At 37.6% G+C, this 26,597-nt stretch overlaps 2 protein-coding genes across 5 annotated transcripts; one reads left to right on the top strand and one right to left on the bottom strand.

Annotated features, from left to right (window-relative positions):
* Nucleotides 1–606: 606 nt before the first annotated feature.
* On the top strand, nucleotides 607–5,200 carry LOC127119579 (protein PTST homolog 2, chloroplastic). Of its 2 annotated transcripts, none has more exons than XM_051049839.1 (8): nucleotides 607–1,422; nucleotides 2,010–2,175; nucleotides 2,505–2,700; nucleotides 2,780–3,006; nucleotides 3,482–3,627; nucleotides 3,717–3,850; nucleotides 4,702–4,770; nucleotides 4,876–5,200. In XM_051049839.1, the coding sequence occupies exons 1-7, from the start codon at nucleotides 899–901 to the stop codon at nucleotides 4,767–4,769; spliced, it is 1,461 nt and encodes a 486-aa protein (XP_050905796.1). In that variant the 5' UTR covers nucleotides 607–898; the 3' UTR covers nucleotide 4,770; nucleotides 4,876–5,200. The 2 variants fall into 2 exon arrangements, with proteins under 2 accessions (XP_050905796.1, XP_050905795.1); XM_051049838.1 differs by having other exon boundaries at nucleotides 611–1,422; nucleotides 3,717–3,864.
* A 719-nt stretch (nucleotides 5,201–5,919) lies between these two features.
* LOC127119580 (ultraviolet-B receptor UVR8) lies at nucleotides 5,920–8,779 on the bottom strand. 3 transcript variants are annotated; one of them, XM_051049842.1, is made up of 9 exons: nucleotides 8,525–8,779; nucleotides 8,186–8,379; nucleotides 7,940–8,095; nucleotides 7,665–7,823; nucleotides 7,215–7,382; nucleotides 6,975–7,106; nucleotides 6,794–6,880; nucleotides 6,458–6,553; nucleotides 5,920–6,378 (listed from the first exon to the last, which is right to left on the bottom strand). In XM_051049842.1, the coding sequence occupies exons 1-9, from the start codon at nucleotides 8,626–8,628 to the stop codon at nucleotides 6,206–6,208; spliced, it is 1,269 nt and encodes a 422-aa protein (XP_050905799.1). In that variant the 5' UTR covers nucleotides 8,629–8,779; the 3' UTR covers nucleotides 5,920–6,205. The 3 variants fall into 3 exon arrangements, with proteins under 3 accessions (XP_050905799.1, XP_050905797.1, XP_050905798.1); XM_051049840.1 differs by having other exon boundaries at nucleotides 8,186–8,387; nucleotides 8,525–8,767; XM_051049841.1 differs by having other exon boundaries at nucleotides 8,186–8,363; nucleotides 8,525–8,759.
* Between the last annotated feature and the right edge of the window lie 17,818 nt (nucleotides 8,780–26,597).

Below are 26,597 nucleotides of genomic sequence, written 5' to 3'. Positions count from 1 at the left end.
ACTAAGTTGATTTCCCACCCAAACCTTGGCTACTGATGTCGGAGGAAAGAAAACGATGAAGTTTCATAATGGCGACAACCACGGTGAGTTTCTTGTGCTTCAAATGGTTCTATAGTTTGATGTGGGGTCTGCACATGATCTCTCATTTATGTTACTCCAATCCTACCGACTTCAAAAATTGAAACAACCTTTGTCAAGCTGGGCCAAGAATACTTGTGAACATGAATGAATGTACAAATATTTGTTTTATCATATCATTACTTTTTAAGGTATTCTTTTGGCATTAATCTCATCCACCCATCAGTTTCAACCCAACCCAACCCAAAAAGAGAACAAAAAGTGACTATTATATTAGATTAAATTTTAAGGATGTTTATCCTGAAAATTATAAGATTGTACTCCCTTTTTTTTGGTATATGATTGTACTCCCTCTTTTATTACAAGACTTCTATAAATTGTATAAGTATTAAGAATTTTTACAAGTTATTTATATAATTACTTTTATGATTTCACAACTATCTTAAATTAAAAGATATATATAATATAGTAAGATTCTTTCCTGTAAACATATATGGCCAGAAACACGTGAGGGGGTGTTTTGAGATTCTCTCCAAGCTATTGACTTCAAAATTATTGCAAATAATCCTGTTATGTTAAATTAACTGCGAAATCAATTATAAAATAAGTTGATTATCAAGTTGCTTATTTATTTACTCGAAAATAGATGTGTACAAGAATTAACAATTGTGGAAAGTGTGCACTAAGAATATTTAAACATTTCTGGATCCCATTCCCTGTGCAGATATTAACACACTCACAGTATTGTTTGTTGCTTGGTTCTCGCGCTGCACTCGTTTTCGTGTTACCCCGAGCAAGTGTTCGACGAAATGCCTGAACCATGTATTCTCTCACCGCACCCTATCTTTCGGTGTTTTTCCCCCATTTAACCGTTTCTTTCTTTCCTCCTATCTTTGTGTCTCTACCTTCTTCGAGAAGGGTGCAACGGTTCGCGGGTTTAAGCGAGCCCGGTTTGGTTATTGGGCGCGGGGGTTTTTCCAACAGGGGTTTGTGTTGGTCTTGCTCTCGGTTTTTGACGCGTTGTAAGGATTGGGCTGGAGATTTCTCGTCTTTGGAAGATGAGATTTTGGAGTTTATGCAGAAATCGGATAACCCGGATACGTTTCCCACAAAGGAAGAGTTGGTTAAAGCTGGGAGAGCAGATTTGGCTGAAGCTATTGTAAAAGAAGGTGGGTGGCTTTCTTATGGGTGGGATTTGAAAGATGGGTCTCTTGAAAGTGTTGATTTTGAAGAAGGGAGTAGCAGTGAAATTGATGGGAATGGAACTAGGGATTCCGGGGTTGCTGCTTCTTCCTCTTCTTCTGGTTCTTCTCTGGTTAACTTTTCTCAACCAGCTGAACCAGCGTGAGGATCCTATTTTAATGATGAATCTGCTCTTATCTTTTGCTTTTCAATATTCTTTTATTGTAAATCATTTCTTGCGTTTATATTTTTATGGTTTGAAGTATGTGGAAGTTTGGGGATTGTTAAGGTGCCTAACATGGGTATTACTATTAGAGCTTTTAATTGGGAACATTTTGCCTGCACCTTTATTCTACTAGCAATTTCTTAATTTGTTAGTAGCTTACTAAGATTACTACATTTTGGACACTCACTAAGATTAGAGCATTAGGATATTGTTAAACCCATGTGGCCAACTCTACATAGTGAGATAAGACATGGTTGATGTTGTATTGTTCTTCTCCTTGAATGGTTTGTAGTTTTAAGCGAGCCTGGTTTAGTTCTTAGGTGTAATGTGAATGTTAGAGCTTTTCATTAGGAATATTTTGGTTGCATCTTTAATCTTGCAGCAATGAGCTAATGTGTTAGTTTAGTTACATTCGTAAGTTTCTATCATTTTTATTTGATGCCTTGTTATCGTTCTTATTGTCAAATGAATGAATAAGAGATAGCTTTGTGCAATGCCCTAAGCTTTATATTCTTTTAAACAGGGAAATAGTAGTTGAGGAATCTGGCATTGAGGGTATACTGAATCGGCTGGAAAAACACAGAAATAGTTCTTTTGGGCGTGAATTCGGAGAGAAAGAAGATGTCATTTCACCCAATAATAATATTAAAGATAAAGATAAACGGGATCATAGAACCACAATGGATGGAGTAAGTAATTGTTATCCCTCTCGAATGCTTTAGGACATTCCTTAGTTTCTATTTTATTACATATGTCCAAAGTAAAATAAAAAATATGTTGTGAGTTATGAAACATGGGCGATATTGAAAAAAAAATGTAATGTTTCATATTTTCAATGTTTCTTCTATTATGTATTTCTACCTACCAGTTAAAGCTAACTAGAGCAATGTTTTACTGCTCATGAGCTGTTGTGAGCAGAAGTTGAGAAAATCAATTTAAAAATATTTAAATGTAGCTTTTGATGCCTTTACTACTGAAATTTTAAAGTAATAATTTTGGCATTTCCTATGTGGTAAAGGTAGCTGCCAACCTTCACAATAGCAGTAAACCATCCTCATTGAACCCAATAACCAGACCTCTAAGTAGTTCACAGATCAAACATGATCAACACAGATCTCAAATTGGTTCAGATAAATCAAGGAACTCAAATAAGCCAGAGACGTGGAGAAGCTGGATTATTCAGAGGACTGGTTATTCAGATGCAGATTTTGAAGGTAATCTATCTCACATTTTTAGTTGTTCCTTTCTTTGTATAACAGTCAGGATTAACTAAAATATTTGTGTGACATACAGATGCTGAAATTGTTCCCAGTGATATTCAGAAAGGAGGTGTGAGTGATGTCTCAGGACGGCCTGAAATTGTCAAAATAGGAGATTTTTCTCGCGAGCCTGTAAACAGAGAAACCGGATTAGATGCAAATCGCAATGACATAAAATCCCGTATCCAGCTTCTGGAATCAGAGCTATCCACAGTACTGTACTCATTGAGGTCAAACACCAGTGATGTTACAATGCTGACGGTAAGTCGTAAGTGCTATAATATAATGATCTAATAATAGGACTTTCATGTAACTTCAATAAAAAGTCAAGAAATAGAACAAGATTCACACACTGCCTGAGACTCTCACTTACCAATCGTCTTTATATTTTCATGAGGGATGGATGATTTTATTTTTTCAATGATTGAAAAAAAATAGATATCAGAATTTGTCATCACCTATGTTTGTGAGGGCACATATTCTACTATGAATGAGAAAAAAAATGGCGTATTTAGGATATATTACAATATGCGTGTTATTTAACTGGTTAAGGAGTATAGAAGTAGCTACTAGCTACCACAAATGTGTGATTGCTTTACTGTAAAGAAACTAGATCCTAGAAGAGTGTTCTCTTTTTAATAGGAAAATTTTTCATTCTGTCCACGTCGTTTTGAAGGCCTCTCCTCAGAAAATCTTTAAACGAGTCTTGTTTTGTCTGCTGTATATTCTTTAATAGGAGCAGAAGAACACTTCTGATAATCTCGAAAAGCTTTCCGATGCTTGGGAATTCCAGGAAACTGAAATCATGAATGCTCAAGCCAGACTGCGTTCATTACGTGCTAAGTTGGCAGTGTTAGAAGGAAAGATGGCATTGGCAATAATGTATCCTCAGACAATCATTCAAATAATTTCTTACACAAGGACACAAACAAAAAATTAAATCTTGACAATATCACACTTTTTTCTCCCAGGGATGCACAAAAGGCTCTGGATGAGAAGCAGAAGAAGATTGATTATGTCCACAAAGCTTTGAAACTTCTGAAGAGTACTTGTGTAGTATGGCCTAATAATGCTTCAGAAGTATTTTTAGTAGGATCATTTGATGGTTGGTCCTCCCAGGTCTAATCTCTTTCTAAGAACTTTATATTTAGGTTATTGTAGATATTAGATCATGTACGCTTGTGCTATTTTAATTAAGAAAAAAGGTCTAACAAGCTTTTAAGACGATTAATCAAATTTTTTGTAAACTATAACCAAAACCTTGAAAAAAAGATGTTTTAAGTACTTATCTCATAACATAGGAAGAGTAGTTTTTTTTATATAACTTAAAGCTATTGAAATAAATGAGATTATAAAAGCACTTTTGTTTGAGTTTATCCAAATGCATTATGGTGTTATGCTTATGCATCTTATAAATAGATTCCGTTAAAACTATTGTAATTAAATGACGACATATCCCTCTTTTATAACTATAATAAGTAAATGACGACATATCCCTCTTTTATAACTATAATAAGTCACACATCACGTGTCTTCATTATTTTCTGACTTTGGTTGAATAGTTTCATGTGACCATTTTCATTGAAAATATTTTTATATGTTAGTCGCATGGATGCCATATTAAATGTCAGGTGATGGATGGTTCACAATCAATCTTGCTTAGGATTTGTGCATACAGTATATATGAAAGTACTTTTAGTATCAACCACCAATTTTGCCTGTGTTTTATTTTGGATTCATAGGTCACACTATCAGGTGTTTAGTCAATGAAATTAAATCGTCTTTGCTTTTGTCATTGAATCCTGCAAAAATCAATTCTAATTCGTCATTGATTTGTAGACTGAAGAATGCAGCATAACAACATTTTTGTATATTGACTGCTGATATTTGTTGGGATGCATATACCGAGCACAGTATATATTCAAATGATATTTAACAGATCGTATTACATTGCAGAGAAAGATGGAGAAATCAGATACGGGTATATTTTCTGTGATTTTACAGCTGTATCCTGGAAAATATGAGGTTCGTTGTATTTTATTTATTCAAAAGGATTTCCTAAACTACTTGAGGTTGTGACAAATAAGATATATGCAAAAGGTGATATAATGATTTGGCTTTTTGTTGCAGATCAAGTTTATCGTTGACGGCGAATGGAAAATTGATCCATTACGTCCAGTGGTTAATAACAATGGATATGTGAATAATCTTCTTGTTGTTCATGATTGATGTAACAAAAAAATTGAGAGGGTGAGAAAATATCTGTAGAACACAGAAGAGGATTACAAGCATTAGGTTAGCCACCCAATTCTTTTAGCCATTTTTTCACTCTTGTACAAAGTATAGAGTGAGTAGTTTATTTATTTGTTTTATTTAGTCCTTGTAACTCTTCTAAATGTAGATAATTTGAATGATTTCAAACTAATCTTTAATCATTTCTAACACGTTCTTATAATTGTGCAAGCGGTTCCATATACTCACTGATTAATTGTGGAAGATGAGAAATGGTTTAGTTAAGTGTATGTGTAGGGTTCAAGATCTATTAGTGCTCTTTAGAACCAGCCTCATCTTTTTCATTTTTTCTGAAGGTGTTTCTTTAATTGATGATAGAAAAACACTGATTTTCCTAGTTACTAACTTTTTGCAGCTATCTCACATGCCCAAGTCCAAGTAAATTTGATAATCTATAATGTATCAGTAGTCGTTTGCATTTCCCTTAAATTAAATATCATAATTACAAACATCTATTTCATTCATTTAGTGACTCATTTTATAGAGTTCTAAAATTATTTTATAAGTTTAATTATGCAGATATTACAAGTTTTAATTAGATTTAAAACAAAAAAGAAAATGTATGTGCATGACAAGCGAGACAGATTCTTACACTAGTTATAGTAATATAAGATCAGAAGCCAAAACCAGAAGAGTTCGTGGTTTTCCTTTTGTTGAGAGAAATGACAATATTAATAAATTTACCGATAAACAAAATTATGAGTTTAACAATGAAAATATGTTAGCCACAAAATTATGAGTTTAACAATGAAAACATGTTAGCCACCAACTTTAGTTAAATTTACAATTGTGAATCTCGGCCATGTTTTAGCTCAAACCAAAATTTGTGATACTGGCTTCTGTACACTGCCTAGTCCATAAATGGCAAGACTAGAGATCATCTGTGAGAAAATAAGCTCTGTTATTCTGGTTTTGATTGTAATAAGAGCTATTGTGTAAGCTATTATAAATACAAGTCTTTTATATGCCATTTAAGGTATGATAATGAAGCTTTCTATTTCATGGAGAGGTGTCCCTATTAACCATATCAGTTATCCACTTGACTCCTAGATCTCAACCCTGAGAAATCAGATGACTCTCGTTTCCAAGTGCAGTGAGCAGCAATTGAGAAGCAAAACACTCTTCCCAAAGTGCCACCCTCTAGTGTGTGAACCAGTTTGAGGAGAACTTAGGGCTTGGTTACAGCAAATGTGAAGCCACTTCCGCAATAAACTCTGGTTGACGCCGCTTCATTCAGATCATAACCAAGACTTACAGTAACAGGACTGATTTGGTCATTAGCATCCCCTAGCCCTAGCTGACCATGCTCACCCCAACCCCATGTCTTTATTTCTCCATTCTCTAAAATGAGGAAGAGAAAAAGTCAGCATCTTAATGTGATTATAAAATTTTGCTTAGGTGAAACAAAATTATGTCTTGCCTGTGACCAGAACAGAATGCTCAGCTCCAGTAGCAATGTCAGTAATCTTTACTCCATCAAGGCCAGGGACTTTCTCCAAGTTGGCTTCTCTTGAATCTACAGCATGATAAACAAGTTCATTTTAGAAAAGTTTTATCTAGTTATATGGAACTCTGAATTATTTGTGGTAATAGCTCATATTCTTGGATCGGGACTCCCTGTAATGGGAATCGTACAACGAGATTACACAATTTTCGATCTCGACTGTATGTCTAATATCCGACAGTTCTGTTAATGCATGCAACTAAGAGTACAAAAATTATGATGTCGTTGGGATTCAACAATTCAAAACATTACCATTTAACTTCTTAGCTGGACATTCATTGCGAAGATCACTAAGCACTCCAAGGTGGTTGCCACCAAGCATATAAGCCTCCCCATCACCTATACACAAATTTAACAAACAAAATTAGCCTTCCTTAAAAGGGGAAGTAACAGAAAAGGGGGGATCATCCTTCGGTGTTAGCGCGATAAATACCAGTCATGGCTAAAGCATGGTTCCACCCTAGAGTGGCTTTAGTGAATTTCAACGTAGAGTTTAAGCATTGTGGAAGGAGAGAATCTTCAAAGCCCTTGAAGCCTCTTCCCCAGGTGTAAAGATTCCCATCAACTGATGCAACAATAAAAAGAGATAATGAAACTTTTCGAAAACAATATAATGTATTTTTGAAATATGTAAACCACATATGATGATGCAAGAGATGAGTGATGGATTTACCAGATAATGAAGCACTGTGATCTCCATTTGCAGCAATTCCAACTATATCAACATCTTCAAATCCACTAACAACTTTAGGAAGATTAATCAATTTGATTTTATCTTTTGAGAAACCCAATTGACCACGCTTTCCAGAGCCGAATCCATAAACTTGACTTGAAAGACAACCTGCATCATCACAACCTTTGGTGAACTACTACATGTGACAATATTGTGTTGATTTTAGTAACCAACATGTGCCAGATACAAAACACATCTTCAATCTAAAATATCGGTGCTATATAACTAATCTCTGAGACAACAATTGTGGCTGTATCCGACTTGTTTTACCATAAGCTTTTACAATATCAAAGACCACGAGACAACCTCGTGGCCGTGTTTTAAAGCTTGAGTTCACTTTCATAAACAGAAACTCAGCAATCTAAGCAAGAATTTTTACCAATTCAATACCTTTCAACAAGACAAGAGAATGTCGCATTCCACATGCTACCTCTGCAACATGCTGATCAACAAAGCAGGACACTTTAACAGGGGAACTGTGAGAGCCATAATCTCCATGTCCAAGTTGACCAAAAGAGCCATCCCCACAAGTGAATAGGCTTCCACTATCTAGAAACCAACCAAGAACAAATGAAAAGACAAAAGACAAAACTAATCAGCTTTCAACAGAAAACCAAACTCAAATATCCATTTCACAAACATATATGGGGGACAAAGATCCAAACCTGAAACAAAACCCGAGTGACTCCAACCAGCAGAGACATAGGTTATGAAGTGGTTGTCCAATGATGTTACAGCCTTGGGATACAACATGCTATTGACAATCTCTCCATGACCTAGTTGACCAGAATTGCCCCTACCCCATGACAATACCTTCCCAGCTGCATTAATACAACCAAAATATTTGATATATAACAACAGCGAATTTGAGTTGGAGAAAAAAAAGAGGTGGAGTGTAGATATATATGTACCAGAGGTTAAGGCGATGACATGAGCGCCGCCGCAGGCAAGTGTAGAGACAGAAGGGAGAGACAATAGTCGAGGAAGATGTTCATCTTGAAGTCTACCAGTTCCTAATTGACCATCTGTTCCAGCACCCCAACTCCATAGTCTGTCTTCTGATTCTTTCTTCTCTTCTACAAAAGGTAGCTGTAGTTCTCTTAAACTACAAAGCTTCAAAAAAAAAAAAAATCACACTCACCTCCCTGAGCCCTAATAAAACAACTAACTTATTCAACGACATTTAGTGACGAATTTTCCCTGTCACTAAAAATTTGCATGGTGAAAAGGAAACAAGAGAAAGGAAGTACCTTTTTGGAATTACCAGTGACATCAAAGGAAGGATCGGCGGCAATTGCGGCGGCGTTGGTTGAGTCCTTGAGATCGAGGACGGAGCAGTCAAGAGAGAGACCATCTGTTCCAGCACCCGAACTCCATGTTATTTCTTCTGATTCTCCATTCTCTTCAGTTTTTAGCTTTTCACTTTCTTCCATCACTCTATTTATCGCACCAAACATGTACTTCGTACCAACCCCAACAACTACTTTAGTTTAGACTTGTGTCTTTTTAGCTTTTATGATGCGTTTAACTCTATGTCCCCCGAGACGGTGAATTTTGTTTTTTTTCAGTTATTTTTTGCTAAATTTTCTCAACGGTTATTTATTTGATTATGAACAAAACTAAGTAATTACATTTAAAAAATATATCATAACTTTATAAATTGAAGTGAAAAAAATAGAACGTGTGTAATTGTTAGAATAAAATAATAAAAGATTTATTGATTTACGTGACATATTCTTTTTACATATTTATTTAATCAAATCTTGATATTACCAATTTTAAATATTTGTTTTTAAAATATTGTTATAAAATAACTTTACAATCGATGTACATAAATTAGATTAAAATGATAATATTTTTATAATTAAATATGTTTTGGACTTAATTAGTATGTACAGTCAGTTTAAAAAGATTTATAGTGTCAATTTATCACCATCATCCGTTTGCATTACTTTATAGATTTTTAAAATAAAAGTCAAATATATTTCAATATCCAACGTCTAGGATTATCTGACGGTGTAAAATCATTTTACATTATCAGTGTATTTCAATTAAATCCATATATGTTTATTTAGTCATAAAATTAGGACTTTCAATTTGTTAATGCAATGATAGTTAGTTAAGAGAAAGAAAGAATATGCAAGATCTGGGTAAAGATGTCTAGAACATGTGTGAGAATAGTTTGTATTATTATTGAATAAATTAGTTTAAAATGAAACTCAACACATCACTTATATAAAAATACAATGTGTGTTGTAATCCAAGTAACTGTCTCAAATAACTACCAACTAACCAGCTTCTAACTACCTTAAATGAATTAACCAACAACATACCCCCTTATAATCCTTCTAAGTATTACAAAAAGATATCAAAACAATCTAACTATTGAATTAAAACCACTCCAAGCTTTTGCTTAATAGCAAAAAAATTATCAACTTTCAGTCCTTTGGTGAAGATGTCAGCCAACTGAGATTCACTTGAGCAATGTCTTACTTCAAGTTTTTCTTGAGTCATTTGCTGCCTTAAGAAATGAAACTTGGCTTCTATGTGTTTGCTCCTGCCATGAAGAACATGATTTCTTGCAAAGTTAATAGTTGGTATGTTATCCAATTGAAGAACAAGTGGTTTTATAATTGTAACCTTTAATTCCTTTAGCAATGATTCAGTCCAGATTGCTTGACATGCCGCATAGGATCCTGCCATGTATTCAGCTTCACATGAAGATAATGCCACAACTGGTTACTTCTTTGAGCACCATGAGATTGATGCTCCAAAAACCTTGAAAAATAACCTGTTGTACTCATTCTGTTTGAGTTATCTCCACACCAATCTGAGTCTGAATAACATGTGATTACTGCATCATCATCACATGTGTTGCTAGGAAACAATAAACCATAATTCATGGTTCCATTTAGGTACCTTATAATTCTCCTTGCATCTTTCATGTGTGAGACCTTTGGATCATCCATGTATTTGCTTATCAAGTCAACTGTAAATCCTATGCTAGGTCTGCTATTGCATATGTATCTTAATGAGCCTACTATCTACTTAAATAGGGTTGTATTGACCTTGTCCTCATCTTCATTATTCTCAAGTTTCAAGTTTTCTTCAATAGGTAAAGTTGCAGGGCTATATTCAAGCATGTTGAATCTCTTAAGAACTTCTTTTAACATACTTCCTTTAATGCAGAATCATACCTCTTTCGATTCTTAGAAACTCCATGCCTAAGAAATAGGATAGATCTTCCGAATTTGACATTTCAGATTCCTTCATCATCAGCTGCTTGAACTTGTCCAGATCTTTGATATTCTTTCTTGTGACCAACAAATCATCAACATACAAACATATAATTGTTATATCATCTCCTTTGGACTGCACAAATACACCATATTTAGATCTACATTTGGTAAAACCCAATTCCTCCAAGTATGAGATGATTTTTCTTTGTCGCATGGCCTTGGTGCCTGTTTAAGGCCATAAAGGGCTTTGTGGAATCCATACACCATCTTTTCTTTCCCTTATTTTATAAAACAGGGAGATTGTGTGACATAGACCTCTTCATCTAATGGTCCATTCTGAAATGCTAATTTCACATCAAGATGGTATTTCAACCAGCTTTTCTTGCAGGCCAAGGCAACTACCAACCTAACTATTTCCAATCTAGCAACTAGAGCATACACTTCTGAGTAGTCAATACAAGCTCTATGCATAAATCCTCTTGCTACTAGTCTAGACTTATGCTTAGCTAATGAGCCATCAGGGTTGTGCTTTAACTTATATATCCATTTTGTATCAATTGCTTTTGTGTTGGTGTTACCTTGGATTTTTATACCTAACTATAAATGGCAAGTAAGAATAAGTGTGCCATGATGAAAGATATTGAACATGCCGAAATGATGCGTGTGGCAAGTATGGTCGAAACAGTTGAAGGTCGAGGAGTGTTTGTAGCATCTGTGGACTTAGTGAAAATTTCAAATGCTCTAAGTTGGTTACTTGGTTTGATTGAAAGAGCGGGAATCGGATAATAACAGACGGTTACTCGAAAACACATGGAGACTCATCGAAAATAACGACTGCATGGAAGTAAAACGTGTCGAGATTTGTTTAGTCAACCATTTGTAGGTGGTTACTTTAGATTAGCATATAAAGGGACGCCGATTTACATTATAGGGGTCCGGAATTATACTCATATTTCTACATACTCAAAGTATTTTCATAATTGAGAAATGAGTGAAGAAAATGTACATATATGTTTCACACTTATAAATTCCAAGCACTTTTACACTCAAGAATTTTTCTACATTCATTTACATTTCGATCATTTATCATTTTATCTTCATTTTTACATTTCGATCTCAGTTATGTCTTCAAAATCTTTTACATTCCAAGTCCATTAAAAACTTCACATTGTTATCTTCACATTGTGTATTTGATTTCAATCATAACATGGTGTTCAAAGGTTTAAATTCACACAAATATGTTCTGATAGATTTCGAGTTTGATCCCTTAAGTATTAATAGAAACTTGTTTTTTTTACCAAATTTATCAGTAAACAAATTGGCACACCTAGTGGGACCCTTTTTGTGTGAATTGTTGATTTTATTTCGAAAAAAAATATCATTTATTTTCATTAACTTCTCATTTCTAAGTGTGCATGAGAATAAGAAGTGGTAGAATAACAAAGAGAGAAGTTATGAATTCTATAAGGAGATACGCCAGAAGGATGGCTATTCCCAGAAATAACAATGGAGAACAACCCTCTAATAGCACTGGGACAAGCACAGTTGTTGCAATGTCGACTGAACCAATCCTTTCGAGTGCTAGCGTAACAGTCATACCGTCAATGGCAGTTGCACTATCAACTCTACCAAAAGGAACAATTTTGTCTCCAATAGCCCAGAGTCACCCAGTAACTCCTAGACCTATTATGGCGACAAAGGCTAGGCCTTTCGCCACAAGTTTCACAATGCCCATGTTGGGACGTGAACAACCTTATAGGATGCTAACATCAATGATGGAAAAACTACAAACTAATCCTACGACATTTGCTGATAGTACTGCAAATACGTATTCGTCAATCTTGGCGTCTGGATCGGCCATACGTAACCACGATCGAACCATGCCACCTCAGATGAAAATGGGATTTGGTTCCCAGGAAATGCTAATGTTTATGACGAATTTCATAATGCTAATGAGACAACAGATGGACGAGAGTAACCATGGCATGGTAAAAACTCTTACCCAACAGGTGGGTACGATATTCAACCCATTGATTCAAAATACGAATCAAAGTTACCAACAATTGGCAACTCAAATGAATCGAATTGTTGATTTTTTTGGCACTCCCCCAGTGCAAGTTCGACCTATTATATAACCCCAAATCATTAGGCGGGTTCAAAATAAAAGGCCAATTTTGGAGGAAAATACCGTTAATCAGGGGCAATAAGTGGTGCCCCGGGTGGTTGAACAAGAGATAACTAGAGAAATAGAGCATCCACATGTCATGATGGCTAATCGAAACCAACACACTGATCATATTGTTAATCATGTTCAACAAGGGAATCTCTTAGGAGAGAATAACTTGACAACCATTGTCGAAAGGATAATGGCTCAAAATAGGGTAAGCATGAGCCTGCAGAGACCAAATTACACATCTCATCTATTAGAGTATGTGTTGCAGACTAAACTGCCAAAACGATAGAAAGTCCCTAAGTTTACAAAGTTAATTAGCGACACTAATGAGTTTTCCTTCGAACATATTACCTGATATCTTACCAAGGCAGGAGACATAGCTAACAATGAGAATCTAAGGATGAGATACTTTCCTATTTCTCTCACAAAAAATTCCTTTACATGGTTTACGACCATTCCTTCCCATTCAACCAGTTATTTGACTCGATTAGAAAGGTTGTCCCATGAGCAGTTTTACATGGGGCAATCCAAGATTAGCCTTAAGGAATTATCAAGTGTGAAGCGAAAGTTCGCTGAATCATTCGATGATTACTTGAATCAATTTCATCTATTGAAAACGAGTTGCTTTACCCAAGTTCCTGAACATGAGTTATTCGAGATGGCCACTTGGGGGTTAGATTACTCCATTAGGAAGAACCTAGATATGTAGTATCTTAGAGATATGGCCCAGTTGGTAGATAGGGTTCGACAAGTCGAAAAATTGAAGGCTAAGAAAGCCGGAGGAAACAAGGATAAGAAGGAACATGTAGCTTATGTCGATTTGGAAGAAAATGACTTGACATCAGGTGCGGAATAAACTCATGTTGAAGATATGGAGGTTGAAGTGGTTGGATGAAAACCATGGCCCCCATATGTATGTAAGCTGCTTACGCCTACAAATGGGAAGAACCCTTATGAGCCTGAGAAAAACGATAAATTCCGTAGGAGGACCTATACCTTCGGCGTAACCAAATGCGATGAAATATTTGACTTGTTGGTTGCAGATGGTCAAGTACTAGTGCCACAAGGCGCAAAAGTACCACCATAAGAATAAAGGAAGAAACGAGGTTTCTGTAAATATCATTTTTTAGGGCATAAAACCTCACAGTGTTTTCTCTTCAAGGATCTTGTTCAGAACACATTAAATAAAGGTGGGTTGAAGTTTTCCAAAGGCAAAACTCAAATGAAGATCGAATCTGACCCGTTACAAGTCGGAGACGCCAACTATGTAGAGCATGTGGTGATCAATATGGTCGAAATTATTGAGGATTTTGACATGGCTGAATTCGAGGATAGTGAAAATCAAATTGAAGACATGTACCCAAAGGCCGGTGAAGGGCTTGTGGAATTCCTCCACAAGTGCAAAACTGAATACTCAGAGGGAATGTTGTGTCCTTGATGCAACATGGTATTTGATAAGAAAGCTGCAAAGAAAGTCCAGTCCGGTCAGCAAGCAAAAAATCAGGAGAGTTAGAGGAAGAATATGCCCTAATTTTATTTCAATAAGAGAGGGATTCCCCAAAAGAAGGAGCATGCCCCTACTCAGCAAAAAGCTAGACCTAACACTTATGTACCTACATTCAAGGCTCCCCAACAAAGGTGGACAAAACATGTTAGCAAGGAGAAGGCTGGAAATTCTAAATGGAGAAACTTTGAGATGGGTAGAGGTTCCTTGTTGAATTGTCGAGAGAAATTTCAGATGTCGGAAAGGCACTCATACGGGCCTAGTAATTACAAAGGAAAAACCATATGTCAAGGTCACAATGGAGAAGGTTCCAGAGAAAGAAGAAAACTGAGAGGGAGGCGGAAGAATCAAGTAGCAACAAACAACACCAAAGTCAAGCGGCGCCAGAGTCAAGCAACAATAAAAAAATCAAAGTCGAACAAATGAACAGGTTAAGAAACCAGTGGGGAGGAAATTGTTTTCTCCTAAGACAAGTCAGTCGAAGGGAAAGGTAAAAAAGGAGGTACCTTCAAAGGAAGACAAATTTGTAACAAGCAATTTCGAATCTGGTTCAGAAGATGATTTTGATGTCCTGTGCAACGTGGTCTCCGTACTCCCTAGAGAGTACGATTGTGTAACAAAGGTTGCTGAGCCTGAAGATTGTGAGGAAGAGGAGATGGCGAGACATAAGCTACTATGTCACTTCGTGTTGAACAATGGTTGTATCGAAGAATAAAATTCCTTTTTTGAGAGGCCCAATGAGGGGATGAAAAGTCATCTGAAGCCCATGTTTATAAGGGAGAAGATGGAAAAGGCGATGGTGAACAAGATTTTGGTGGATGGTGGGGAAATTGTGAATTTGATGCTCCATTTCTTGTATGAAAAAAATGGGAAGTTCAACACAGACTTAAGGCCCCATAGCATGGTGCTTTCAAACTACGAAGGAAAGACAAGTCAAACTATGAGAGTTATTCAAGTAGATGTAACAGTGGGATCTATAACCCGACCTACAATTTTTATAGTCATAACATCGAGGGCTAGCTACAATTTTCTCCTGGGTCAAGAATAGATACACGAAGTAGGAGCATTGCCTTCACCATTGCATCAAAGGGTAGCAATATGACGAGATGATGGGATAGTCGAGAATGTTGAAGTTGATCAAGGATACTACATGGCGAAGGTGAATCATGTAGACAAAAAAAAATTCATAAGAATTTAGCCAATATTGCGCTTTGGGCACCAACATGGTTAGCTTACATGCCTCTAGATGAGGCATTCTATTCTTTGAATCTCTACCCTACTCATGGATTCACATGGGATAGAGAGATCATGGGTGAGAGATTTTATGATTCAGACACGATTCGGCTAACTGGCTGGCGCGACGAATTTGATGATGATGTCTGAATTCGATGCATTGAAGCGAATTTCGGCTTACGTAGCTGAGAACTGATTAAAAGTGACTTTGGAAGCCAAAGTACCACATATGGTTGTCGAAGCCAATGAGATATAAGTGTTTGATGTAAGTCAAAGGATCAATGTTTGACCTCAACCAGTCGAAGATATGCGATCAACATGCTTAGAAGATGATGGTCAAAAAGACCAGAGGCTGAATTGCATCTATCATGATGAGCCTTTGGTTTTCGAGAAAGATCCAGTTTCGTTTGCTACAAAGATGCTGCCTCAAGATCCACTTGAAGAAATTTATTTGGGCGATGTAACTATCAAAAGGCCTCAAGATCCAGTTTCAAATACCTTAGTATGTTGGATGGTTATTCTGGTTATAACCAAATTTTCATTGCAGATGAAGATGTGTCGAAGACAACATTTTGATGCCCAAGAGATTTAGGCACCTACGAGTGGGTAGTGATGCCATTTGGCTTAAAGAATGTTGAGGTAACCTACCAGAGGATGATGAATTCTACCTTTCATGACTATATCAAAACATTTATGCAAATATATATTGATGATATAGTCATTAAGTAAGCATCATGAAATGGTCATCTTGACCATCTTTGACGCTCATTCAAAAGGATGAGAAAATATGGACTGAAAATGAATCCTCTTAAGTGTGAATTTTGTGTGCATGCAAGGGACTTTCTTGGTTACATAGTCGATAAAAAGAGAATCGAGATCAACCAGAATAAAACAAAGGTTATTAGGGAGACTAAGCCTCATTTAACCAAAAAAGAGCTTCAATCTCTTTTGGGGAAGATTAACTTTCTGAGGAAGTTCATTTTAAACCTTAGTGGCAAAGTTCGAGTGTTCTCGCCACTACTTTGTCTAAAAGGGGAAGATTTTTTGCGGAAACCAAAGCACCAAAGGGTGTTCGATGAAATAAAGGATTACTTAGTAAACCCTTCAATTTTGTCCCCTCCAGTTAGAAATAGATGCATGAGGTTGTACATTTCTGCCTCAGACTTGACTATAGGAAGCATGCTAGTACAAGACGATGATAATAGCGTTGAAAGAGCCATATATTACCTTAGTCGAGTCTTAAATGATGCATAAACTAGGTATAACCTTATTGAAAAGATGTGCCTTTGTTTGTACTTTTCTTGTATGAAATTGAAGCATTATATAAAGCCAATTGATGTTTATGTATCTTCTCATTTTGATATTATCAAGCATATGCTGCCTAAACCAATCTTACATATTCGAATTTGGAAATGGTCTCTTTCCCTAACAGAATACTCCCTTGCATGTGTTCCTTTAAAGTCCACAAAAGGGCAGGTGGTCGCTGACTTTATCGTGGATCATACGATAGTCGAGACGCCTTTGAACTATTTGGAAACAGAACCTTAGAAGTTATACTTTGATGGTTCCAGTCATAAGAATGGGACTGGTGTTGGGATTTTGATTGTTTCTCCAAACAAGATTTTGACTAAGTTCAAATATAAAATTGAGGGCCCTTGCTTAAATAATAAAGCTGAGTCTGAGGCTTTGATATTCGAGCTTGAAATCTTGTTAGATTTGGGGGGAAAGAGGTTCGAAATAAAATGTGTAGATGTTTGATTGGCTGCATTTTATGTTAAAACATCTAACTGTACTATGATGTCTTAACTGATGTCATGACATACTTGAGTAATATGCTGCAGGTTTAGCTAATACAAGATTTACTGAATGTCAAACTAGATGTTATGACATTCATCCCTGACAGCAGATACTGAGGTTTAGAATAGTTGGTTGTCTGTTATAACTCAGTATTTATCTCAGTCTGTTTATTCAGGAGAATAACAGACCTGGCATAAGGCCTACTGTCTGAATGTCAAACTGGATGTTATGACATTCATCAGTGACAGCATATACTGAATAATAGGCAGGTTGGTTTTTCTGCTTCAGTTCAGTATGTATCTCAGTCTGTTTATCAAGGGAATAACAGACCTGGCATAAGGCCATTGTGTAAATTTCAAACTGGATGTTTCAACATTTATTACTGTAAGCTGATATTGAAGTATAGACTGGTTGGTCTGCTACAGTACAACATTTAGCCCAGTCTGTTTTCAGGAAAATAACAGACTTAGCATATGGTATATGTTCTGGTCGTCAAACTGAATGTTGTGACATTCATCCCTGACAGCATATGCTAAAGTGTAGGATGGTTAATTTTTCTGTTTCACTATTTTTCTCAGGCTATTCTTCAGGAGTCCAACAGCTGAGCTAAAATCCAGGAAACTAACAACTGAGCTACAATTAATGGACCTAACAAATAGCCTATTTGTTAGTACCCTAATATGTGGAAATTAGGTTAACTTGCTTAACCTTAATTTTAGGAAATACAAGTACAAGGCCCAAGTGCTGCAATATAAAAGGATGGAAATCCTTCTTTCAGAACTGGTGGGTTTTTAGGCGTGAAGATTTTATTGGTCCATCATACTTCACTGTTGTATTTTTGTGTGTGTCTTGTAATAGGTGTATCTTGTGAGCCAAGCAATTATCACCTAGATGATTGCATTGGACTAGGGTGTTCATTGAGTTGTAAGTGTTGTGTCACTCTAAGCTTTTAAGCGTGAGTGCTGTGTATCTTGATTAAAGCTGTTAAGCACAATCAAGAGTTGTTTGAAGTGTGACTTCACCATTAACTTTAATCTAATTAAAGGTTGTAATCACTGAGGTGATTGAGGGGGAGTGAGTAGGAACTCTGATCTTAGTGTAAGATTAAAATTGCATTGGGTAGGTATTAAGTGATAGGATTAAACAGTTGGTTTAAGGTCTGAATTAATACTACTAATAATGGATTTCCTCCCTGGCTTGGTAGCCCCCAGACGTAGGTGTGTGTGACACCGAACTGGGTAAACAATTCCTTGTGTTATTTACTGCACTTACTTTTTAAGTTCTGCATAATTCTTGTCTGCGCAGAATTGGATGTCATAACATCCCGTGAGACATCGAAAGTCTGTTAACTAGAATTTCGATTGGCACCAGAGCAGGCACCCTGCCTGTTAATTTTTGGGTGAGATCTAGGGAAGTTACTTTCTAGTATCATGGACAAGGATGTAGGATACTCAAATAGACCACCCATGCTGGATGGTTCGAACTATGATGACCGGAAGCCTCGTATGATAGCCTTCTTGAGGTCTCTAGATAGCAAAGTCTGGAGAGCTGTCAACAAAGGATGGGAACATCCAACGAAGACAGGTAAATATGGAGTCAGTATGCAAATTCCTGAAGAAGAGTGGGACAAGGAGCAAGAGGCATTAGCCCTTGGAAATTCTAAGGCCTTGAATGCATTGTTCAATGGAATACGTAAGAACATCTTCAGACTGGTGCATCACTGTGAGCTGGCTAAGGAAGTTTGGGATACCCTCAAGATAACTCATTGTAACACCTCAAAATTTTCCCTCCTCTCTTGGGACTAGCTTAGCATATTGAATTTCATCTTGTAGGACATTAGTCATTGCATCTTTGCATGTCATGTGGAAACATTGAGCAAGTCATCCTCCTAAGTCTTGTTCAGAAGATAAAGAGGTTAAAAGATTCAGCCAGAGGGTCTCATTGAATTGATCACTAATCATCTGAGGTTTGTGCTTCAATTAGGGTTTCAAGGAGATTGATCATCATCTTGGTTGAAGTGGTACATCACCATCATCATGGTCTTATCATCACCAGGAGGTTCCTTGTGCCTGATCAGTTCCTTGGGATTAGGGTTTTGACCTCTGGTCAACCCTAATCAGTTGTATTATGCCTATCAGGGTTTCTTCAAGGAGATGGGGATCATTACATGGTTTTATTGAGCTTGTATAAGCTAGGGGTTCATTTTGGAGCCATTTCATCAGGAGATTGAGGCTCAAATTCATCTGTGCATGGCCAAGTCATCTATCAACTGAAAAAGTCAACCAAAAGTCAACTGTTGGATTTGGAGGTGGGAAGTGGTTAGAAATACTTCATTCATGTTCAAACAAGTCTCATTTGACATTTCAAACATCAACATTGAAGAAAATAAAGTCAGGACAAAACTTTCCAAAAATAGAAAGTGACTTGTAATTTGAAATTGCCAAAAATGGAAAGGTTTTCTCCTCAAGATTACATCATCAAGAAAGCTTCAAATGAAATTTATTTGAACATGAAAGTTGTAGATCTTGTTCTCCCATTTCCAAAAAGTCCAAGATCATGGATTTCTCATGTATGGTTGAAGAGATATGGATCAATCTTGGTCAAGTGAACATGGAACTTCAAAGGAGCATAACTTTCAAACCATAAGTCCAAATGAGATGGCTCTTTTTGCAACATTCTCCTTTTAACCTCTAGTTTCCAAAATTGGCATTACATGGCATGCATTCCATTCACATAAATATTTGGAAATTCAATTGATTTTTGGAGGGAAAAATGAAATTCAAAATGTATGCATTATTTGGACATGGCATCACTTCCATTGGCTCTAAAACAGTTTTTTAAGTAAAATCCAATCCAAATTCGTGCACTATTCACCATGATTTCCATGCATAAGGTGAAAAGTTCAATTTTGCAAAACACCTCCAAACTTAACCATTTTTCATTAGCACTTGGTTTAATTTAATTAATCATGATTAGTGAAGCATATATAACACAAATCATAACAGAATTTTCACATTTTCCAATTCTAGATCTAGAATTTCCAAAGTCTCTCAAAATTCTCTCTCATTTTTTCTCCAAATTTCTTCATATCTCATGCATTTTTCTTGATCAATTCATCATCTAGTATCATTATGGAGCTAGATTGAATCAAGATTCAAGTGATTTCGTGTAGTTTGAAGCATATTCAAAGCTTGAGTTCATCAATGGTGGAATCAAAGTTCTGTTGAATCAAGAGCAATTGGACCTCGATCTCCATTCCAAACACTTGTACAAGCTTGTTAGAGGAAGATTGAAGCATTGCAAAGGCTTGATTCATCAAATTCCAATTCTGCTCATCAAGAGGTCACAAATTCGGGTCTCTCTTTTCTTGAAATTGTTATGCTATACTTGTAGATCTTGCAATGCTTGTGATTCTGAGCTTTGAACCACTAAAATCCATGCATTATTGAGCAAGTTATGGTGATTTAAAGTTTTGTGCATGAAACTTAATTTGTTCGATTCTCTTTGGATATGATATTTTAAGCTTAATTATCAATTGATTCATGCTCTATAATGAAAGATCTATCCATTAGTATGTTTAATTTTAAAATCTGGAACGATTGTTCTTGAGTGATTGTTGGTGTTACTGTTCATGTCGCGTGCACGTTGAAGAAGATGAACATAGGCAATAGGCAACGGTTTTTTCGGAGGTTAAAGCGTGGCCTTAGGCACGCGCTAGGGCAAGGCGCTGATTGGCTGCATGGATTTGCCATGCAGCGCGCCAATTCACAATTTCAAATATGCAGGCGGTTCGATTCCAGCCTATGGAGTTTTTCAAATGCTCTCTCCATATTTTTTCCATGCCATTCCATATGCATTACATGCTTTTTTTTTAATTTTTCTTTAACTTTAAAAAATCCAAATAAATAAAATAGTGATCCAAAAAATGTGAGGATTTTTGCATTGATTTTCTTTTTCTTCTCTAGTTTTTTATCAACATTTTTTCATAAATTGTGCATGGCTGGTTTATTTTTTGCCCTAGGGTTTGTGTACATGTATCATGTTTTGACATTGTCTTGGTAAATCATTTGTGAAATGCTCAATTCTAATCCAATGCCTATGAAATTTTACATGTTGAAACTAGACATCTTGCTGGACATTTTGGTGTTGAGTTTGCATTTTAATCAATTGCCATTGCTGAGTTATGATTTTTCTAAGTTAGGTGTGACAATTTGTGTCACACCTTTGCTTGTCCAACATGATTGATGAATTTTCCATGCCAAATGAATTCCAAATGTTCTGATTTTTTGTATGATGCTTGATATGAAGGTTGTTAATGCTCATGATGTTTTGTGGAATTTTTGGAATCATTTATGATTTGATTGAGATTTTTCATTCTGGATGGTCATTTTGGAACTTTTGAAGTGTCTTGAACTTCAATCTTTTGTGAAATGCTTGTGCTCTATCCTATGAATATGAAATTTTGCACACTCTTTCTAGACATGTTAGAGGTTGTTTTGGCGTTGATTTGAGATTTTTACCTTTTAGCATTTCTGTTTTAGGCTTGTGCTAAGTTGGTGTAACATTTGGTGTCATGTTTGAGCTTGTTTTGATTGCCTTGCCTTATACAATTTGATTACCATGCCTAATATTGTCCAAATGCTCTAATTTTTTGTGTGATGATCATGTTGTATGTTTTGTTTACCCATGAATTTTTCCAAAATTAATTGAATCATTTTTGATTTATTGTGCATTTGTTCATTCTGTTGTCACAATGTGATTACAATGTGCATACCTTGTCATGTTTGGTTCATGAAATGAAATTGGTAATTGATATTGATGTGGGATTTTTTTGGATTATGTTCTTAATTGATTGAAGTTGATTCATGTCAAATTTCATGTTCTGTTTTGGATTATTTCTCCATCTTTGACCCTAGGCCTTGACCTAGTGGTTTGTCTCATCTTTGAGCTTTGATTTCAGGTTGAGCACTCAGGTTATATGGTTCATGATGCAACCTTACTTGAGCATTTGATGCTTGCTTTTGACCACTAACATTGTGTGTTTTGTAGGGTTGTTAACTCATTTGAGCTTGAGTTATGGCTTATGCCTTTGCTTATTGGGTTTGACTGTTGATATTAATGTTGTCTGTTTGTCTGTACAGTTTAACTGACTTGTGTGATATTTCAACAGGTACATAAGTTGCTTAAGTTCAATTTGAACTTGATTTTGCTTGGTTGCTTAACCACATAGGTATAAGTCTCTGACTTCATGTAGTCTGGAAGACCTGTCCTGTTACTTGGGCAGGCACCTGTCTGAAGCCCTCCTTAAGAGGCAATGCTTGTGTATGTTTATTTTTGTGCCAAGCAGGAAAAGTCCTTTGATAAGGCAATTGGCAGATAAAAGAGTTGTGCAATCCATCTCCTGCTATTCAGTGTGTCATCCACTTTGCTCACACACCTTGTGTTGATGCATTGTGGATATTAACCCAAGATCTTTGGTGAGTCAGTCATATGTGGAGAAGAGTTCCAACTTTCTGAACTCCCACTTTCATTTGTCTGAAGCTCTCCCAGGCCAGGGATAAGAGCTGTGAGGTCTTACCCTCACTTCCCATTTCATCTGCTTCACCCTAACTCTCAATGTTAAGGTTAAGAGCTAACTACACCCGATTCCAGTTGGTTTGTGTTTCACAGCCTAACCTTGTGTGAGCCCACTTTGTTTGTATATAGTGTGTGCTAATTGTGTGTATGATTGCTTTGCTTGCCTGTTTAGGATAGCTTGCTGCCTGTGCAAGTTAGATAGAAACCTCAACCTAGGACCATGGTGGATTACATGATAACTATTAGGCTCGAGTCAGTCTCCCTTCTAGTTTGTCATTTCCCAGTCTCTGGTTAGGAGAAAGTTTCTCCCCTGTTAAGGGGAACTACGTTGCCCGGATCCTCATACCAGATGAGGTACGTAGGCAGGAGGTCGTGCGAGATCTCTCCGGGCACCCTTTTCCTTTTTTTTGTGTGTTTGCTTGACAGTTATTAGGCTCGAGTTCCAGACTCCCTATTAACTTGTTTGTCTGTTAACCTTCTCGTGTGTGCGGAGTCTGACGTAAGTCCAGCGATTGGCAGTTGGTTTCCAGTGTGTGTTTGTTGGTTCGGAGTCTGATGTAAGTCCAGCGATTGGCATTCGGTTTCCACGTTTGCCGTTTTTTGTGGAGTCTGACGTAAGTCCAGCGATTGGCAGTCGGTTTCCTGTGTGGGTTTTGTTTGGCGTGCGTGAGCCGAACTACGGTAGCTCTGATTCTCATTCCAGATGAGATACGTAGGCATAGGATGCGATATCCTAGCGAGCCCTTTCCCCTCTTCTCCCACCTGTGTTGTTTCCAGTGTGTGTGTGTGTGCATTCTTTTGAGCAGTGTTTAGCAACCTTTCTTCTATTCTTTTGAGTTTGGATCCCGTCGAGTACGACGAACGTGAGGGGTGCTAATACCTTCCCCTTGCGTAACCGACTCCCTTACCCTGTAATCTTCGGTCGTAAGACCATGTCTTTTCCAGGTTTACTTCGAGCGTTTCCTTTCCCTCCTTTGGGATAAATAACGCACGGTGGCGGCTCTGTTTGTTTTGTTTTTGCCCGCCGGTTGTTTTTCGCGGATGCGACAGCTGGCGACTCTGCTGGGGAAACAAGAAGTTGACCTCCTGCTGGTCCATCTTCCCTAAGCGAGTCTCTCCTAGCGCTCTCTAGGATAGGTTAGGTTGCTTGTGCTGTTATTTATTGCATTTATGATTATTATGTTATGTATATATTTGCATAAATGTTTGCATGCATCATACTATCATTGTGCTGACTCTGTACAGGTTGGTTCCTCTGAGTTTTGGGGTGGGTGTTCTGAGTGGGGCTAAAACCCAGGCCCGAGTATACACCTAGGATTAGCGTGGTCTCATGTTCCTCACTTGCTTTATCAGCATGTTGTTGCAACGTGACATACCACAAGCCGGACGAGGTTCATTTGAGAGTGCTCTTCCTTTGTGGGGTATTCCACTTTGGTCGGGTTACCTCTTTTGAGCTATTGACTTCGGTGACCGTTCTTTCCCGGATCTTTGGTTTAGATGGTCTTAAGAGAGCTGCAACGGCACACCCGAAAGGGCAAACCCGTTGAGTATCTTTGCCCGATTGTCGAGACTATTATCCGCCTTAGGATGACCTGATTAGAATTCACCTGTGAGGGGAGGGTTGATTCTTACAGATGCATGTTCTGATGGTGACTTTGTTGGTGACTAATGGTTCAGCTATTGATCAGAGTCCTATTTATAAGTCAGATTTATGGATTTATTTCCGAGACGCCGGAGTGCTGTCCATGGTATTTATCAGTGGGGATCCGTTTATTTTAGGATTCCCTGGGCTGGTTCAGATGATTGTGTGGTTATCAGATCAGTGGATCTCTGGTGATGATGGTGATGTATCATTCCGTTCCGTTTATTTCGGAACCCCAAGTCGGATTTGTGGTTACATATTCCTTCAGATGGTGGTGATCAGTTCAGAGACTGTAACTCAGTGCAGTGGTTGATCAGATGACTTGGAGGATGGCACAATGCATTGCATTCATACATCAGCATCATTAACATTTTGCATTTATCTGCATCTAACTCATGTTTATCCATATGCAGGGACATTTTTGATTGAGATCCTAGTTGAGAGACTTCTTTGTTCCAGACATGAGGACCGGTTTGAAGGACGATGTTGTCTACAGTTTCTTCAACCCAGAGATTGGTGTGCTGAGAGATATGATAGCATTGATTACACCCGACCATGTGGGGATATTCAGGGAGGCATACGGTGATATTCTGAAGTTGGTTTTCAGGCTCACAGACAGTGATAGGAGCGCCGTTCATACTCTTCTCTAGTTTTATGACCCGGGCTTGAGATGTTTTGTGTTCCCTGATTACTTGTTGGGACCTTTGATGGAGGATTATGCCAGCATCTTGGGTATTCAAATCCGAGATCATATTCCTTTCTATGTCACTAAGGGGGAGCCTGATATTGCTGAGATGTCTCGTGCTCTTTATTTGAGTCCAGAGATGACCAAGGGAGGTTTGAAGGAGAAGGGAAAGTTACCTGGTGTTCATTTGAGTTTCTTGGAGGCTAAAGCTAAGGAGCATGCTGTTGTGGGTAATTGGAGGACTGTCTGTGCCTTGATTGCTGTGAGCATTTATGGGACCATCCTGTTTCCTAATCAGAAGAACTTCGTGGACCTTAATGCTATCAGGTTGTTCATGCAGAGGAATCCCATTCCTACTCTGGTTGGAGATGTCTATTACTCGGTCCATAATCGGAACGAGAAGCGGCGTGGTGGATTGATCCGGTGTTGTGCTCAGCTGTTGTACAAATGGTTTATGGGGTATTTGCCTTCCAGAGGTGCCTTTGTCGCTCTTGATCCTACTGTCAAGTGGTCAATCAGGTTGATGGGTTTGCGAGCCAAGGACATAGCTTGGACTCACAACGGTATGGCTGGACGGGATTTTATTTACAGTTGTGGGAGTCTTCCCAATGTGCCTCTTATAGGAGGAGTTCAAGGTTTCATTAATTACAACCCGACGCTTCTTAGGAGACAAATGGGGTTTGCTATGGAGGTTCCTCCTCTCGAGTGTGAGATTCAGGAGTCTTTCTACTTCCCAGCTGATGGTAACTTGTTACAGTTGAGGCAAGTGTCTGGGGCATGGCGTAACATTCAGAGAAAGGGAAAGGTTCCTTTTGGCAAGGTTAATAGCAGGTCTTTCCCCCCATTTGGTGATTGGCTGAGGAAGAGGATTGAGCTCACACATCTACCATTTCCTGGAGGTGATCCTTGGTGTCCTATGATTGAGGGGCCGCGTTCTTCTGTCAGCATGGAAGAGTTCCTTGAGATGAAGAAATCCAGGGATCAGCTGCAAGCAGAGAAGAATGAATTGGAGATGAGTGTCGCCAGGATTCAGATGGCTAATCAGGAGATCAGAGGGAGAATAGAAGACCAGGATAAGAGACATGCCCTGGAAGTGAAGCACTTCGAGATAGACACCGCTTATTACCGCAAGATCAGCCAAGCATTGGAGTCGTCTACAAAGGAGCACGACATCACCAAGGAGAGGTTATCTAGAGCTTCGAAGGTCATTGAAGATGAGAAAAGGAGGCAAATCCTTGTGAGAGATCAGAGGGAAGACAGAGTCAGAATCCTCGTCGCCGAATGGGAAACAAAGTTGAAGATTAAGGAAGCATAGAACACGAAGATCATGGCTGAGAGAGATCATTATCTTGCTGAGAGAGATCATTACTTCAGACAGATGAAGATTCACCAGAAGGAGATAGGGAGATTGCAGCAGGAGAACACTGAGCTCAGGTTTGCAGTGAAATTTACCAAGATGGTAGATGATGCAGA

The sequence above is a fragment of the Lathyrus oleraceus genome, chromosome 2, assembly GCF_024323335.1.
Source record: "Lathyrus oleraceus cultivar Zhongwan6 chromosome 2, CAAS_Psat_ZW6_1.0, whole genome shotgun sequence".
Classification (NCBI taxonomy): Eukaryota; Viridiplantae; Streptophyta; class Magnoliopsida; order Fabales; family Fabaceae; genus Lathyrus; species Lathyrus oleraceus.
Note: the sequence above shows the minus strand (reverse complement) of the source record. Positions and strands in the feature narration are given on the sequence as shown.

Excerpts from the sequence above, each read along its gene's own strand:
- LOC127119579 (XM_051049838.1), top strand. The coding sequence starts at position 899 with ATGTATTCTCTCACCGCACCCTATCTTTCGGTGTTTTTCCCCCATTTA. Across the intron at positions 3,007-3,481 it reads GTGATGTTACAATGCTGACG|GAGCAGAAGAACACTTCTGA; the intron begins GTAAGTCGTAAG and ends ATTCTTTAATAG. Across the intron at positions 3,628-3,716 it reads AAGATGGCATTGGCAATAAT|GGATGCACAAAAGGCTCTGG; the intron begins GTATCCTCAGAC and ends TTTTTCTCCCAG.
- LOC127119580 (XM_051049840.1), bottom strand. The coding sequence starts at position 8,731 with ATGTTTGGTGCGATAAATAGAGTGATGGAAGAAAGTGAAAAGCTAAAA. Across the intron at positions 7,383-7,664 it reads TTCTCTTGTCTTGTTGAAAG|GTTGTCTTTCAAGTCAAGTT; the intron begins GTATTGAATTGG and ends GTGATGATGCAG. Across the intron at positions 6,379-6,457 it reads GCATTCTGTTCTGGTCACAG|AGAATGGAGAAATAAAGACA; the intron begins GCAAGACATAAT and ends TCCTCATTTTAG.